The 16,825-nt window shown below is 41.9% G+C and overlaps 1 protein-coding gene across 2 annotated transcripts in view; it reads right to left on the bottom strand.

Annotated features, from left to right (window-relative positions):
* Window positions 1–16,825, bottom strand: part of adam10a (ADAM metallopeptidase domain 10a) — a 59,646-nt gene extending 42,821 nt beyond the window's left edge. The window contains exons 1-2 of one of the 2 annotated variants that reach the window (XM_049031402.1): window positions 16,654–16,825; window positions 458–608 (exon numbers count right to left, since the gene is read on the bottom strand). In XM_049031402.1, coding sequence (XP_048887359.1) covers window positions 458–608; window positions 16,654–16,720 — 218 coding nt within the window. In that variant the 5' untranslated portion in view covers window positions 16,721–16,825. The remainder of the gene's footprint in view (window positions 1–457; window positions 609–16,653) is intronic. The other variant, XM_049031401.1, reaches the window with a different exon arrangement.

Raw genomic sequence — 16,825 nt, forward strand, 5'->3', positions numbered from 1 at the left:
TATCAAAGGGTTAATGTTCCTGTGTGTTCCATGAACTTTTCTACCGCGTCAGGGGGTACAGCAAGAGGCTGTCCCGAAAAGCCGCTCATATGGGACTCCTGTGGATTATAGCGTATCACAGCGCCCACAGGTGAGCTCCAGGATGGAGCAAAGAGCAGGAACAACACGACTGCTGCTGCTTCATTCCTACTTCAGGTAGGAATATTTAGGCCAGTCTGATACAGCCTAGCTTTCTCCAAGACAACCAAATGTCTACAACACCCACAGAATGGCAGTTATAGATCAAGTGAACATACCACCAGGAATGCCAAGTCAGGAGCAAACATACACAAAGAAATAATGCTTTTTAAAATAAACATTACATAAAGGGGGCCATCCTTGTAATTAAGACACATACAGTAGAGTCATGTGCAACAGTAAACACTGTTCCTTCCCTGCTAGAAGCAGACAGACTGACCTTCCATGCGCATGGAAGTCAAGGTGGAGAAACTTGTCCTCATGGGACAGGGCCCTCCTGACCCGCTGGTGCTTGTTGTGCAGAACATCTGTGTCATAGGACAGGCCCTCATAGTGGCGGATGTAATTGTTCAGGGGATTCTCATACTGACCTGCAAGAGAGAAAGGAAGAGTGCCAGTTAGCCATGAACCAGCCAGTATGGAGGCAGTACTGGGACACACCTTGCCAAAATAGCAACGCCTAATCTTACACAGCAATGCAGCGGCTACCTGTGGTTCCTTACAGTTGATAAACAAGAGAGCAATTTTTTGTGTGTGTGTGTGTGTGTGTGTGTGTGTGTGTGTGTGTGTGGATCTGCTGTGCATAATTCCTGGGCCCATGACAAAATTACCTCAGCTAGGCCTTTCACGACGAGCAACCCCACTCACGTCAGACCAGGGGCAGCTTCCCCATCCGTCTCCCTGAGAGGGTGTGTTTGACTGTGTGTCTCTAATCATTACATGGGACTGTCCACTTTGTCTGCTAGTTTTGAGAACAGTAAGGTTAAACATATGATGTGGATGTTCCTGCGGAATAAATGCGAGGGAACCGATCTGTTGTCTGCCTTTCTACTGTTTGCGTTTTGATGAAATGCAGTGAGAAATTGTTAGACTGCACGGTCAATGGGGACCCTTCAAACAGGAAAACAAGTGTGCGTGTAAAGCTTGATGTTTCTGTTAATGTTTGTAGAGGCTTACCCCAGCCCCCCCTCCACTCCCCGCCCCCCCCACATCCTGTCTTTCATTCAAAGAGAAGCGTGTTCTCCTGGGGCTTCACTGTGGAAAGCTTCCATTGTAACAGAGGACACTATGGCTGCAATCAGCTGAATGGTCTCATGTCCATTTGCCGAAGCACAGACCGCATACAGGCACACCAACAACACTCCGTATGCAAACAAATATCCAAGCAGTTTGTAATCTTTTTTAATCATGTAGGGTTTTTCCTCAATATCTATACAAATATGAACAGAAAGTTTCTAGGAACTAATAATGCATTTAGTCAAAAAACAGACATATTCTAGGTGCAGCAATGAATTCAGTTTGCGACCCCTGGTCTCCTGTGGGCACAAAGCGTTTTATTTCCTGACATAAAGCTAATGCTCAAACCCCACATCGATCTCCCACAACAAACAAGGCCCCTGTCTGTCTCGGCTTTCCAATTCCCAGCTCCACATGCAATCTGTCGGCCCGAGCACGTCACTCAACAGCAGTTCTAGCAGGATGTTCCCTCTGGAAAGGAAACTAATGAAGACAGGATTTTTTGTAATGATGAGTCATAATAAATAATGCATGATATACTTTTGCATTGGTGTGAAGCCATGAAATTAAAACAAATGTTAGTCAATTCTCCTTCAGACTTGTCAAATGAAAGTAGTCAACTCTTACTAAACAACATGTGGTAAACCTAGTGTTAAAGGTTACAGACCAGGCAGCCGGTAGGGTTTTAAGATATGCAGGGCTTAGCCCAAGTTGTCCAGGTGAGAGCATGGTAGTTACAATATTGGAGCCAAACAAATCATTCAGGGCTCATTTGGATACATTGGGGGCTTCATTCCCAAATGCCCAAGCCTCGTGATGCCTCTGGTACAGACGTGAAGGTAACGAAAGCTGCTTCGATAACAATATTCACGTACAAGCACATAATCCATGTCTGACGCGACAACAAATTAACTATAAGTTTGCCTAGTAGTTTATGCACAGAAACAGGTCCTCTAAATCTGCAACAAAATAGCTTAAGGCATTTTCCCCATAGAAACTAACAAGGCAATCGTTACATTACATTTCATGAATGAATTGTGGGAGTAACCAAACAGCCCCTGAAAGCATTGCCAAGTGGAATTTTGAAGACACAACCGGACAAGCAGAGCAGAGCACACAGCAGTAAAAACAGCTTTGTTTCAGATTGTTCATGCCGTCATCTATGTAGGTGCATCTCAAATCAGCTAAATACCTGAGGAAGAACTGCCACCTGGTGACCACTGCCCAGGTGACAGTGCACACCCATCCCACCCAAACCTGACCGTCACAGTCCAGTAAGCAGAACAAGAAAGATCTCCAGCAGTCTGAATGGCCTTCTGCCTTCCATGCCACAAGGTAGCTGGTTTGCAATAAACCTGTCTGCCATGTCACTCTAGCAAAGAAGTAAATCTGCTGCAGATCTGGTTGAGCACTGAGTCCCACAGATTTGTCCAACGTGTCTCTAAACTTCATCAGCATCAGCCTACATATACAGAAGGCTGAATCAAACTAGATTCACAGCAAAGATAAAACTTGGATTCAGAAGTGAAACTTCGTCACAATGCTAACTAAATGGCTGCTTCCAGTTCCTCCGTAGGTCCTGAAAACCAGAGGGCACCGAGCTGAACCTTTGTTGCCTGGCAGGCTAGTGAGGTAAATTCAGACAGATATGGACCAAGTACAAATGAGGCACATCCATGCCCCAGCGCAAGTGGAGCCAGAAAGCATAAGGCATGTCCCAGTGGCCACTGGCCAGGAGAAGCCCACACTGACAAGACTGCTTTGCTTACAGCCCACTTGGGCAGTCAAGTGGACAGATCAAGGCAACAGGGCTTTAGCCTAAAGATGTAGAGGGGAGCTTGATACAGTCAGTCACATAAGCCAGGGCAGTAGGAGACCAGTGACTCCCTTCTGCAGTTCACACGGGCGCCTGGTACTTTCATTCCACCAGGAAAGTTTGCTGCTGAACAGCTAAAAATCACAGTACCACACCACTACCACTAATCATATTTCACAGAAATGGGTAAACAGGAACAGGGCATTTTAAAACAGTAAGGGAAGATGGAACAGAATACTTAACTTCTCACCTCCTGGGGTTTGAAAAAAAATCTATTTAGAAGGCTGGACAAAAAAACACCACTGAAATAGAATAGGGCTCAGATAAACATTTCATATGAAACCAGAAAATAACTGTAGGAAAAGGATGCCTTCTCCCCAAAATTAAACAGCAGAGCTAAACCAGGGGTTGGAATATACTGAACCAAACAAAATGAAAGTACCGTAATTTGCTGAAGGAAATTAGCCAAATTGCAGTTCAATGTTATATGAGAAAAATCCACAAAGACCCCCTACTGTGTAATTCTTACCTGTGTTTAAATATTCCAGAAGGGGAACATGGTAATACTTTACATGAGGTGACAGGAATACTTAGTAGTAACTACTGAAGTACAAATCATGAATAAATCAACGACTAGTCACTACTTAAAATGAAAGATGTGTCATGATTCATTAATGATGAACAAACATGACATCAGTATTTCACTTCTGTTATTGATTGTTGGTTCCTTCAATAGTTCCTACAGTAGTTCCCTAAGATTTACAGAATTAACAGATATACTAAGATATGAGGCGTCACAATTCATTATTGAACAAACATGAGATCAGTATTTTACATGTTGTTCATTATTTGTTCCTGCATTACTTCCTTCAGTGGTTCCTTCGCTAGTTCACGAAGGTTTACAGAATTAACAGATAGAGTAACAAATACAGAAACGGCTTGAGATAAAAGATGCATGACAATTAATGATGAACAAACGTGACAGTTTGGAACTAGCACTTAAGTTTGTGGTTAATACATAAGTAATAGCATAATACTACATTGTGTGTCTAAGTGGTGCTACCAAAAAAAAACTACCACCAGTGCAATAGAAAGATGTAAATGGCCATTTATATTTCTGTAAAACAGTTGACACTGAACTGCTGCTTGTCCCCGTTTATCTTCTCCATCAAACAACCCGGGTGAATCAGATGAGTGCGTGCGGACTCTTGACTTAAGCATTCCTGCTCCGAGGATGCTTATGGCCATCTGCGTGTACAATAGGAAACTGGAAAAAAGAAGCATCTGAAACAGCCCAGTTTGCTTTAGTAGCTGACAGTTCAGAGGCTAAGCGACAGATGGCAGCTGACAGCTATTCTGCACGAATACATGGCCTCACCTCAGCTCTGCAGACTCCATAGACAGTCCCTTCTCTGCAGCTACCTGCACACCAGCTATTTCCTACCTGAGCAAATACCAGATTACATGTTCCTTGTACTGTAAAGCACTTTTCTGGTTGAAGGTGCCATAGAATGCATTTTGTTTTTAAGTACTTTTAATTGCTCTTTTTTGTGGGGTCATTAATATGTTGATGAGCTCTGCTCTAACTGGCTTGTTTCCAGTGAGGCACTGCAATGGCTCACGCAGAAACTACATTCCTACAGCCATGCACCGCAGAACAGTTTGGTCAACCATGGATCTCATTTACAACAGTGATCCTTTAAGGTTATAACAGGGCAATTCCCGTCGTCTTTCGATGCCGTAGCGCAACACATTACCCATGGGTTTGTGGTGATGCTGATGTAAACAAAACTGCTGCTCCACCAGTCATGTAAAACACATACAATCATATACAGTACATTACAATAATAAATATGGGTTTACTATACTGTAGTTCTTATTATTGGAGTGTACTCTTTCTACATTGCCATGCATAACTGTAATGCTCCCTCTTCAACCTCAGCACAACATTAGCATAATTATAACTGTGTTCTTAGCATTGCAACAAGAAGACTGCAATTATTTTACATCTCAATGATTTTACGATGCTGGCTTCATCATGCAGTTTTTATGAAGAACTCCAAACAGCAAGTGGAGCAGCTCGTAAATATGTTGTGATGTATTTGGACTTCGACTTTTAATTTTTTTTTACTTAAGCATGGAGTATATATTTGTTTAGCTAACCAAAAGTAGGCTACAGGCAGTACAGAAGCCAATGTCTTGACAATGTATCACAGAAATGGTGTAATGTGGTTTACTACTCCCTTGCTAATCAACCTGGGGTAGCAACTTGCATAGTTTGAATCAGGCAACTGAATGAGTCCAACTAGGGATGCAATAGTACATCAGAGTTACGGTTTGGCACAAACTCTCGAGTTGATTGCTGTACTGAGTTTGTACAGAACAGAGAAAACAAAATTTGTTTTGAAATGTATTATATAGAAAGACAACCAAGAACAGCTGTAAACCAAAGGCAATGCATCTGTTGACACGTTTATAACAAACTAACAGATGCATTTTTGCATATTGTAACATCATAACATTCATAATAACCTAAATCCTGTCTAAATCCCTTGATCTCTACTACCAATTATGATCACATATCTGTAGCAGTATACACCCCTATAATATATTTTATCATCAATTTAAAGCTAGACAATAAAGAAGCACATTTTTTCCCAATATCAGCTCCTTAATCTGCTACAGAACCAGCAGACTGTAGATGGCCTAATTGTGACGTGCAAGGTGTACGGGTCAGACAGACAGGCGGTCAAGCAGGCAAGGTGCGCAGGATCAGGGAAAACTAGGGGTTTATTCAGGACACTGGGTTCAGGAGACATCGATCGGAGACGAACAGGACAAAACGTCAAGTCACGTCAATGACAGACAAAGGACTGAGGTAAGACACGGACTGAAATACACAGGACTGATCAAAGTAACTAGACACAGCTGGGTACAAATCGGGGAAGAACACGTGGGTGATCAGGGGGCGTGGCACACACGAGGAGCGGACGAGCCGGGCATGACACTAATAAAACTGGTTAGCCACTGTCGTTCTCAGACTCAAAAACAAAACTCTGCACACAGAAACTGCAGTACTCAAATATTTCTTTAAAAGGAAAAAACTGAACTTTTCAGGGAAGCCCCACAGTATGTTTCGACTTCTGTGGTTACTGCGAAATTTAACACTGCCAAAATCCTGTTTTTGAACAAGGAAGAAATTGACAGGTGTGCAAGAGATGCCACGATGGTACCTATAGAAATAGGAATTCAAACCAAAGATCAACCCACCTCATTCAACCCTGCTGCCATCTAAAGTCTCTTAGATGCCAACCTGCCACAGCCTAATAATGACCTAATGAGGGAGTGAGGGCAGTCAAGGGTTGCCATGACAACTTCCAGCATCACAACATTTTCCTAGAATCATCACACATGTTTGAAAACTAACCCCTAATCTCATTATATAATGGCACTGAGGGGAAAGCAGATTTAACTACTGAAAAAAAAACAGCTGAAGATCTAGGTTACTTAAATATAATTTTAGTCAATGGAGCAGGTGGTTCACAAAGGCCCAGGGCAAGGGGGAAGACCTTATGTTTAAGTAAGAATAAAATGAATGTAAATAATTCAGCACAAGGCAGGCAAAGTGAAGAGGTAGATAAAAACTTCTGCTGCAAGCATGCTTTGCATTAGGCCCCATTCCTCCATCTCACCTGCTCATAAGTAGAGAAAAAACACACATATAAATCTGCACAAGGGTTCCTGGAGCAGCATGGGACTGAGGTGAGAAATTCCAGCAGCTGGTCATTCATTATACAGCCCACACTTATCACTGACAACTGGGCAGAAAGGAAGGCATACACTTAGCATGGGTAAACATAGCCTACTCTGATGACTAAAGCCATTTTTAATCATTCTGGCTCACAGAGCTGGTCAGTCTCTATCATGCAATGTCAATGAAGGTCACAGAAGCTTGACCCACTCATGAAACCCAAACCCAGGGATCTTGCACCTGGCCAGAAAGTCAGGCCAAATTTCATCAGTGTTGGCCAATTCTGAGTCTGAGTCCAGTCTCCTCAGTTTAGTAAACAGCCTGCCCAACCTTTGTAGTAGCTGAATTGGAACTTAATGACTACAGCGCATACATTTTTCAATATTAATAAATTATGCCATTCAAAATATTTGAAAACATATGTACAAGAACATATAGTTGGACTGAAAATCACGGTGCTTCGAGTATTATTTGGAAAAACAGTAGGAATGTTGCCTACACATAAAAAGCTCTTTCGTAATAGATGTGGCAGTGTTTTCAGCCAGTGTTTGCAGGAAGCACCACGGAGCTTAGGACTAGACACGTCGGCAGAAACTCAAGACGCCTTTCGTTTATTTTGACGTGAGAATGCATGGCGCCAGACCTGACGGTAACTGCTGCAGCATGCTGGGTAGCCTGCCCAAACCCTGAATCCCAACCCTGCCGTGTGTGACATGGGCATATACCTTCTCTATGTGGTGCGAGTTTTCTACAGGTGTTCCCGTTTCTTCCAGCAGGATAAACAAATGGAGAGTCAGGCAATCTAAAAGACCTAAACTGTCTGCGGCATGTAGTTGTGTAGGCGAGTGTGCATTTATGTCCCACAATGGACAATGGATTGACATCCTGTCCCGGGTGCTTGTCTGCTTCCTCAGATATCAAGTAACCCCATTCACCTGAACCACATAAGCAGCTAGAAGTAATACAGCTTTGAATAAAATCATCACTAAGAATTTTCTTTGAATTCTCCTTCTTAGAAACACAATAATCATCAAGTTATACCTCACCACAATCTGACACTTTCTTGTGCAATTCAACATAAAATTAGTCTTTGAAATACCGGGTGCTTTCGAATTGAGTTTAATATGAAGAAGACAACTAATTTCAGTGGTAGGCTGGCAAATCTAACTCCCTAATATTCAGATGAGGGCTGTTGACGTGAGACACCATTAGTGCGATTGCCAGCTTGTGAGAATCAATGGCTTTCACCATGAGACGGCCTACATGAGAGAAGTGGAGAACCTGGCATCATGGTGTCAGGAAAACCCACCTCCAGCCGAATGTCAGCAAGACCCAGGAGCTGGTGGTGGATTTTAGTAAGAGACAGCAGTGACACCACAAGCCCCTCATCATCAACAGGACTCCAGTGGGGAGGGTGAGGACCTTCAATTATCTGGGCGTCCACATCGCAGAGGACCTGACATGGACTGAACACATTCAAGTTGAGTCCAAAAGGGCAAAGCAGTGCCTATACCATCTCAGACAGCTGAGGAAGTTTGGGGTCTCTCCAATGGTCCTAAGGACCAGCTAAGGAAGTTTGCAGTCTCTCCAATGATCCTAAGGACTTTCTACTCTGGCACTATGGAAAGCATCTTCACGCAGAACATTACATCATGGTTCGGGAGTCGCTGTGTTCAGGACTGCAAAGCCCTGCAGAGGGTGATTCGCACAGCAGAACGCTGCTGTAGGTCAGCCCTCCCATCTCTGAAAGACATTTACAACAAGAGATGCAGGACGAGATCTATAAAGATCATAAAGGACTTGTCCCATCCCAGCATCAACCTGTTTCAGCTGCTCCACTCAGGGAAAAGGTTCAGGAGTATCGTGGCCAGAACAGAGAGACTCGGAAGAAGTTTCTATCCTCAGGCCATACGATTCCTTAATCAGGACATGTCACCCCATCTTAAATTCCCTTTCATACGCTGACTCAAGGACTGATCACTCAACACGGTCACTGTCGCTACCGTTGTTGGGACTTGATACATTATTTTTTTTGCACAAATGTCAGTGACTCGTACTTTCTGGTCAAAATTTGCACATTCATAGTTGCAAAATTGTAAATCTAAGAATACTACTCCTTTTTTAATTGAAACTACAACTTTATTCTTATCTTCCACCCATCCATTTTCCAAACCGCTTATCCTACTGGGTCGCGGGGGGTCTGGAGTCTATCCCGGAAGCAATGGGCACGAGGCAGGGAACAACCCAGGATGAGGGGGGCAGCCCATCACAGGGCACACTCACACACCATCCACTCCTACGGGCGATTTAGCAAGTCCAATCAGCCTCAGTATGTTTTTGGACTGTGGGGGGAAACCGGAGTACCCGGAGGAAACCCCACAACGACATGGGGAGAACATGCAAACTCCACACACATGTAACCCAGGCGGAGACTCAAACCTGGGACACAGAGGTATGAGGCATGAGTGCTAACCACTGCACCACCATGCCGCCCCGTTCTTATTTGATTTTTCTTTTTTAAAAACTTAACTTATCGACCTCCTTAACTTAAATTTTTGCAGTCTGATCGGTTCAGGATGAATTTCACTGAGTTGAACGTGAATGACAATGTATGTGACTAATAAAGAACCTTGAATCTTGAGCTTTGTGTCAAATAAACTACTTTGCTGCATGTTGGTGATAAGAAATGTGAGATTTTCAGCTGAACTCTGCTGAGGTTCTGCTGTTATGCTTCTCTTTTCTCCAGGGCACCCACGGCACTTCCAGAGACAAAGCCACTCCCACACTGCCACCAGACCGAGCCCACACAGCCTGGCTGATGCAAAGCTCCAACTGTAACATACAGGGCAAAACAACTAACATAAAAACAATGAAAAACAAGATCAGAGATTAGAGGGTGCAGTTTACAGGACAGGATGACCATTCTGGAATAACAAATCTACAGAAACAGGTTCTGCTGCTAAAAGAAGCAGGAAATGGATGTTTTGTGGAAAAATTCATTGCTTTTCATTGCTTTCAAACCTGAAAAACACCAACAATGACATCCAGCCACAGCTGAAACAGTAGACTATTTAAAATGCAAAAATCTGTTTTGCAGTTCTTAAAATTAGTACATTGTATCCATACAACGCACACCATGAATTAGATTACTTAACACCCTGTTCATGTACCAAAAAATACACTCACGAGTAATGACAACATCTCACCAATAAAATACATATACTTCATAAATCAATATAAATGAGAGTATTGGGGCAGCCTAAAAAGCCTTCCACTGTACATGAAGCATCAATAACGGACATGGTGACAATTCACGATGACAACAACGTGTTCATTTCTTTCACAGTTTTCGCAATCATTCATCTCTATGCCTGACACCACTGGCTCTGTCACCCTTGGGGACTATTTATCATTACAAGAAATTCATATCCGGCATAAGAACAACCTGATTCAAGCACTGTTTTAAGGTCTAATTAAATGTCAAGTAAAATACAATGAAGTTGCTTAGTATCTCCCAGGCCTCAATTTGCAGATATTTTCTAAGGAATAAGGATCAAACCTAGAGGTTTCAGTCTGTCAGGCAAACTAATTAAAACAAAGCAAAGCAAAAATGCAAATTCACAGCAAACTGTTTAAAGTTGTCAACATCATTAATAGTACATATAAATGACAACTGCATTTATTTAACACAAACTTACACATGATTTACAATAAACAGCATTCACTGGAGTTTTTATACAATGGTTTGCAGCTACATCTCATTAGTAGAATATCCCAAGTAGAGTGAGCAATAACTACAAAATAAACATGCCCAACAACAGCAGAAACAACAGCAACAACAACAAAAAGAAGAATGGGGTAGGGTCCGGTTTTCAGTTTCCTATTTTAGCAGTGCTTTTTCCTGCTTTCAAGGATATGGGGGCCCATGAAACTCAAACAGCCAAATTAGATTAACATGAATGGTAAACACAACCTTAGAAACAGAACAATTGGCTACAATAGGACACTTCCTACCTGGGACAAGACTACGCATGCAAAAATCACCAAACACTTTGAAACGGAACGAAATGGTGTGTCAGTGTTACTGGGAAAATCACAGCCAACAGGACAGTTTTAAAACAATTCTCAAAGACACATCTCTCACCCCGAAGACAAAAGCAAAGGTAACCACTGGTTTCCCCAAAAGCAAAAAAAAAAAAATAGTAAAAAGTTGAATTTTAGAACCAAGAGGCAGAAAATTGATTACCTGTGGGCAATGAAACATATGCATATTTGGAAGACAAAACCCACATCAGTCAGGCCAGCACTATTGTGAATTGCAAGAGTCAAAAAAGCACAACAACAATGTTCTACTGTGAAGCATGTCAGTACATGTTAGGCTGCACTTTCATAAATCCTCCACTGGGAAACTACACACACTCATTTCCTGGAACGAAGACACTACCACCCACTATTAGTAGTAAAAATATAAGCCCGATGAGGTCTAAGACAGCGTCTACAACAGGGTTTCCAAAACTAAAGCAACCCCAGAAAGATATCTGGTCCTGTTTGTGATCTAAGGTCATGCAAAGTGACCATTTAAATAACACACAAAAATTCAAGACAACAGCAGATTTTCCAGTCTCTAGATAACACAAGAAAGTTATGCAATGCCCAAGATGGTAAATAGTTTATTAGTGTATCTATTGCATCTAATCTATTAATGTTTTGGCTTTATGCAATCAATTAGTGAAGTCAAAGGCTTTCATATGGACCATAATTTTCATCTGCTAAATTCAGCAATAGGGTGAAGCTTTCATCACCACCCAACCAAACGGGGCAGAAAGCATGCCTGAACCAGTACTTAAAACTATCATGAATTCAATGTTTAGTGTCTTTGTAAGAACATGTTCAAATGTGAAAACTAACAAAGGCAGGCACAGGGCTAGACAACAGCCAGTCTGGACCAGTAACTTGACTTTCCAGGCCAACAGGAAGGAAGCCCACACCCTGTGACCATGCTATCTTAGAATCCTTCACTTTAACTGATACAAATCCATCCATCCATCCATTTTCCAAACCGCTTATCCTAATGGGTTGCGGGGGGTCCGGAGCCTATCCCGGAAGCAATGGGCACGAGGCAGGGAACAACCCAGGATGGGGGGCCAGCCCATCGCAGAACTGATACAAATACATTCCAAAAAATGTATTTAAATACAGAGTTAGCAAACTTTCCTATAGCATCAGTATACACAGAGTCACAGATATTCCTGCAATCCCCACTGAGAGGTCAGATGGCCACACTGAATCCAGCTCTAACCACTTCATGCTTCTAACTGCATTCATACATATCACAGCACTCATCCTCATTCAGAAACATTTATATGCTGATATTTTCATTTGCAGTCATTTCATGTTTCTTTGGCATATCAACAGGGTAACTCATGATCCAATAAAACCAATTTGTATCTTACGCTCGTAGGCATTTGAAAAATGCTCTATTCTTAATGATACTGAAAGTCATAGCTGGGAATTAGCCAGGGAACTGGCCTTACAGCACTGCAGCATTTTTGGCATGGTCATAGCTCACATGTAAGAAACACAAAATAAAGCACCGTTAAAAAACAACAAATCTCAGATTGAGGATGAAATTAAAAAGGACAGAAAAGCAGCCATATGCAGAGCCTTACACACAGCCAGGACTGAAGTGTGTGTCAGCCAAAGCAATATGCTGTAAATCCAGCCTGTTAATGGCCTTTTCAGTCCAGCTTAGTCACTGTGAGGGAGAAGAGAGACATTTCACCTTTTCCTGATCAAAGTTAAATTTTGTTGGAAAACCTTGGAAACTGTTGGACAAATAAAGCAACCCAGAATGGTAAAGGTACACAGGGTTTTCCCTCAGGAGAGAGAAAAACAAAAAACTAATGCTTAGTAACTTTTGTGCAGCTTAGTTTTAATCACACGTATTTTCTTTGCATGCTTTTTTTTTACCTTTACACAGGAGAAAGCTTGGCTTTTCGCTAGAAACAATTTGATAACATTTCCTCTCAGCAGGCGGAGATTAGCTGGCTCTTCTGCCTGCAGACTGAATAATTAAAGAAGCCACTGCAGTTGTTTTCTATGGGAATAGACACTAATTTACACAATAACCATCATCATTGTCACACCTTGTAAGATAATTCAGATCAGTAATTACCCAAGGCCACCCATCAGGTGGACCTGCTCTTTTGACAAAGACACAACATTATGGGAAACTTTGCTCATGAAGTGTCTGTGGAAAATACAACCTGGAGATTTAGTTTCAGTTCAGCTGTGCAATACTGCTTATTTACCTTTGAAAGTCTCCACAACTGAAACAGCTGAGCCCTTTGGCCCATTTCATTAGGCCACACAGGCCATCATGGTACTGCAGATTTCCTCTGCAGACCATCCATTTGTATAGACAAAGTATTTGCTGTAAGCACAGTATGGCAGAGAAATCTATACAATAAAATACTTGGAGAACCTCAAATGAGCTCACATACAATCACAAATACAATACACAGGGAGAAGCTAAACAAGCAGGAAAAAAGGGAAGCTAAGATAAATATATTGGAATAAGCTGGGAATAAATTAAACAAGACTTGTAAAAAAATAGCGAGAAAGACCAGGTGTAGCACCATTGTAAGGTGGCTATCAATGTATTAAAATAAGTGTAATATTTTGTTGCAGACAGAGTAGTTAGTAAAATATAGTAAATAGTCAGAAGTAACTAGCAGTAGTGACTGGCAGTATTGTACAGTACAAGAGCTGAGTAACCAGATGGGTAAAAATTGTTCTGGAGCCTGGTAGTCCTGGACTGCAGAGCTCCTACACAATAATATTCAAAGATTTGGAATTAAAACACCACTAAGGAAATAAAATGACAGCAAGCAGATATCAGGAACATTTCTTAAGTTCTATCTTTAAGTCGTTGTCACACATGAACTGCGGACATTATCTGGAGAATCAGGTCCAGACATTTTCCAGAGTTGCCCTTTCACATAACCACAACCACAGACTGTCCGTGCTGGGTGTGTTCACACCTACTAGAAACGCTCGGGTTGGACTAAACGAGGTGTGTCACTTGGGTAGAGCATACAGGAAGCAGGACATGCTGCAAAAAGTAAGCCACAGAAATCTCACTGTTTTGTTTACAGCACTTCAAAGATGTCTGCAGTTCGCCTGCACCTTAATTCAAATTACACCTCGTTCGTGTAGCCGGTTTGACATCTGATCATACACAAACGAGTCTGTCGTTCCTTGAATCTGTCAGACAAATCTCGGCAACGGCCCTTACGAACAGAAGTTTTTGCCCGTTTACATTCTTCTATTTTTGCACCAGTCACATGATAGAAACATCACCAACACAGCCACTCGCTCGAAGTGAAAACTCCAGATAATTTCCTGCTCCATTCACACATGGGAGTCAGTGGATAATTACCCAAACTTTGGACAAGGGAGTTAATAGGGAAAAGTCCATTTAGTGTCCAGTTTGGCTGATTTGGACATTTACTTTCACTCATACAGCCTCTCCGGTTAATATCTAGAATGGTTTAACATGGCAGTGCATTTCTGAGTGGGGCTTATGGGAAGCAACACAGAACAAAGAAAAATTCAAAACCATTAGCGTATAAAATGTAATCGAAAACTCCAGACGAATCATTCCAATCAAAACTAGGGCTTATGTTACAAGTGTCTCGATGTCATACAGTGGGCTTTTAGCCACAAATACAGAACACTTCTCACTGTAACTTACCTGTACATCAATTTATATTGATGTAGCAAAAAAAGAACCTTAAACACTTCCCACTTAATTGGCAAAACCTCAATGCATCAATCACAGATTACAGAAGTATAAATGAAGGGCGAAATTAAAGGATTCTGTTCTGCGGTTCTAAAATCTGCACTACTGCAAGTACAAGTTAATCAGTTCTAAAGGTAACAGAAGTCTGTATACTAACAGGACATTCCTGTGAGAACTAGTGACAACCCATAAGGTCTTTCAGTGATACTCTATTCAATCTCAGTCATCTGCAAATCTCAGTCCTTACAGGCCACTTAATAGACAAGATTTAATTTAAAGGCCTTCAAGCTGGAATTCAAGGATGTATACGAAACAAAAGGGCATTTTGCATAAAAGCATTACAGATTTATAAATCTTTGCAGTAAAAACAAAATATCCAAAATGCCTAATACGAATTCTACACTGATAATCTAACCACAGACTGGTGAGGTATTAAAGCCTTGTCTTGCATGGAGAAAAGCATAAATTGGGGTTTTAATAAAGAGGCACTTAATTTATAGATGCTATTTATTCTCATTTCGTATAACAGATGTTTGTAGCAGACCGAAGAAACCTCAATTTACTTATAAAACAAGATAAATATCCTCAAAAGGAGGAAAACACTCATAACGTTAAATCAACAATGGTATAATTCTATTATCATTACTGTTCAACTGCTCCACATGCCTCTGAGGGCGAAAAGCAGGGAGTGTCCTCCCAGGAAAATATGTTGTGCTGCAATAAACATAGCAGCTAACAGGAAATAAGAATAATAATAGAGGACTGGCAATAGAAGACAGTTACAAATTCCCAGAGGAGAACCCTGCTTGTATCATTGAATAACGTTCTTAATTTGCTGGAATACATAACCAGAAACAAAAATATACAATAAAATATCAACTACATATACGTTTAGATTGTACACAATCTACATACCCATTAAATAACTATATAACTAGCTTGAATTTAAAATAAAAAACCGCGTCCTGTGTGAACAACTTTTAGAGAGACAAGGTGTATTTTGTGATTACACGACAGTATACGAGAAGGTGATTCACTTCCGCCTTTTCTATAAACTTGTTTTCCTAAGCAAAATATGTAGCTCAGGGTACAAATTGTGTTTACACACGAGTCCCGGTTATCTGTCGGCACACGAAATTTCCATCTGAATAAACTGCATCGTGGCGTACTCCGAATAAAAAGGTCAATAATTGAACAGCGCCGATTCGCATATCAAATACTTCACCCAAATGCTAGCATAGACCTAGGCTCAGTTTTATTTTTGAAAGGGCGAAAAGCACATTTACCCTGCTTGCTGCAAGTGTGCCTCTAATGCAGCAGCAGTACGCACTACTGAGCAGAAAGTCAGCTGTCATCCAGCTTGCTAACGAGCTAACCTCATACAGGAACAAAACCGGATTTCAACACCTTTTCTAAGTGTTTTCTCACATTACATTAGAGAACCAATTACGTTTCCTATTACTGACATTTCGTGTTGAAAAAACGTTGCCAGTTTCGATAAAGTGTTTCCCCAGTCCGACGGGGAAAATTACAGTTCGTTGGGAAAATGTACTGACGAACTCGGAGAGAAATGGATGTAAACACAGGGCTCTCACAACACTGTGACCCAGGTGTAAGACAGTGTCGTAGCAAACCGGTCTAGCTATCAAGTTAGCTGCAGGACGCACAGCTCGGTTCCCCCTATCTTACTAAATATTGTACGCGAGAAGTAACTAGTTAGCCTCCAACTGTACAGTTCGCACTACCACTGTTCTACAACGCGGCTGACCAGAAAACTTTTGGCCGACAAATTGCTCAGCCCGCACAGGAGCCGCGGTTCCTGCCGGCCGAGCGGTTACGGGAAAGCGTCCCGACGCGCCCTGGTTCCGCCCACAGACGGCAGCAGGTTCCCAGCAGTTTACTTCTTTAGCTAGCTGGCTTTGCAGCTAACCCCGCTTCTCTAGTGCGCCTTCACTCCCCATTCCTTCTCCTGTTGTTTCAACCGAAAGACACGAAACACTTTCAATAAAATAAAATAATTCTGCTTACCCCCGGCATGTCTTACAAAGTAAATCAAAAGCAAGAGCTTCGGCTGGAACATGGCGCCCAAATTCATTATTTGAACATTGACAGCGTGGACGCTTTATTGTTCCGATTTCCTTGAAGTGGCACCCGCCTGCGTTTATGGCAGCTTTCGGTCTCCGGGCGTTTGCGGCTGGTC

This window comes from Brienomyrus brachyistius, chromosome 11 (assembly GCF_023856365.1).
Source record: "Brienomyrus brachyistius isolate T26 chromosome 11, BBRACH_0.4, whole genome shotgun sequence".
Taxonomy (NCBI): Eukaryota; Metazoa; Chordata; class Actinopteri; order Osteoglossiformes; family Mormyridae; genus Brienomyrus; species Brienomyrus brachyistius.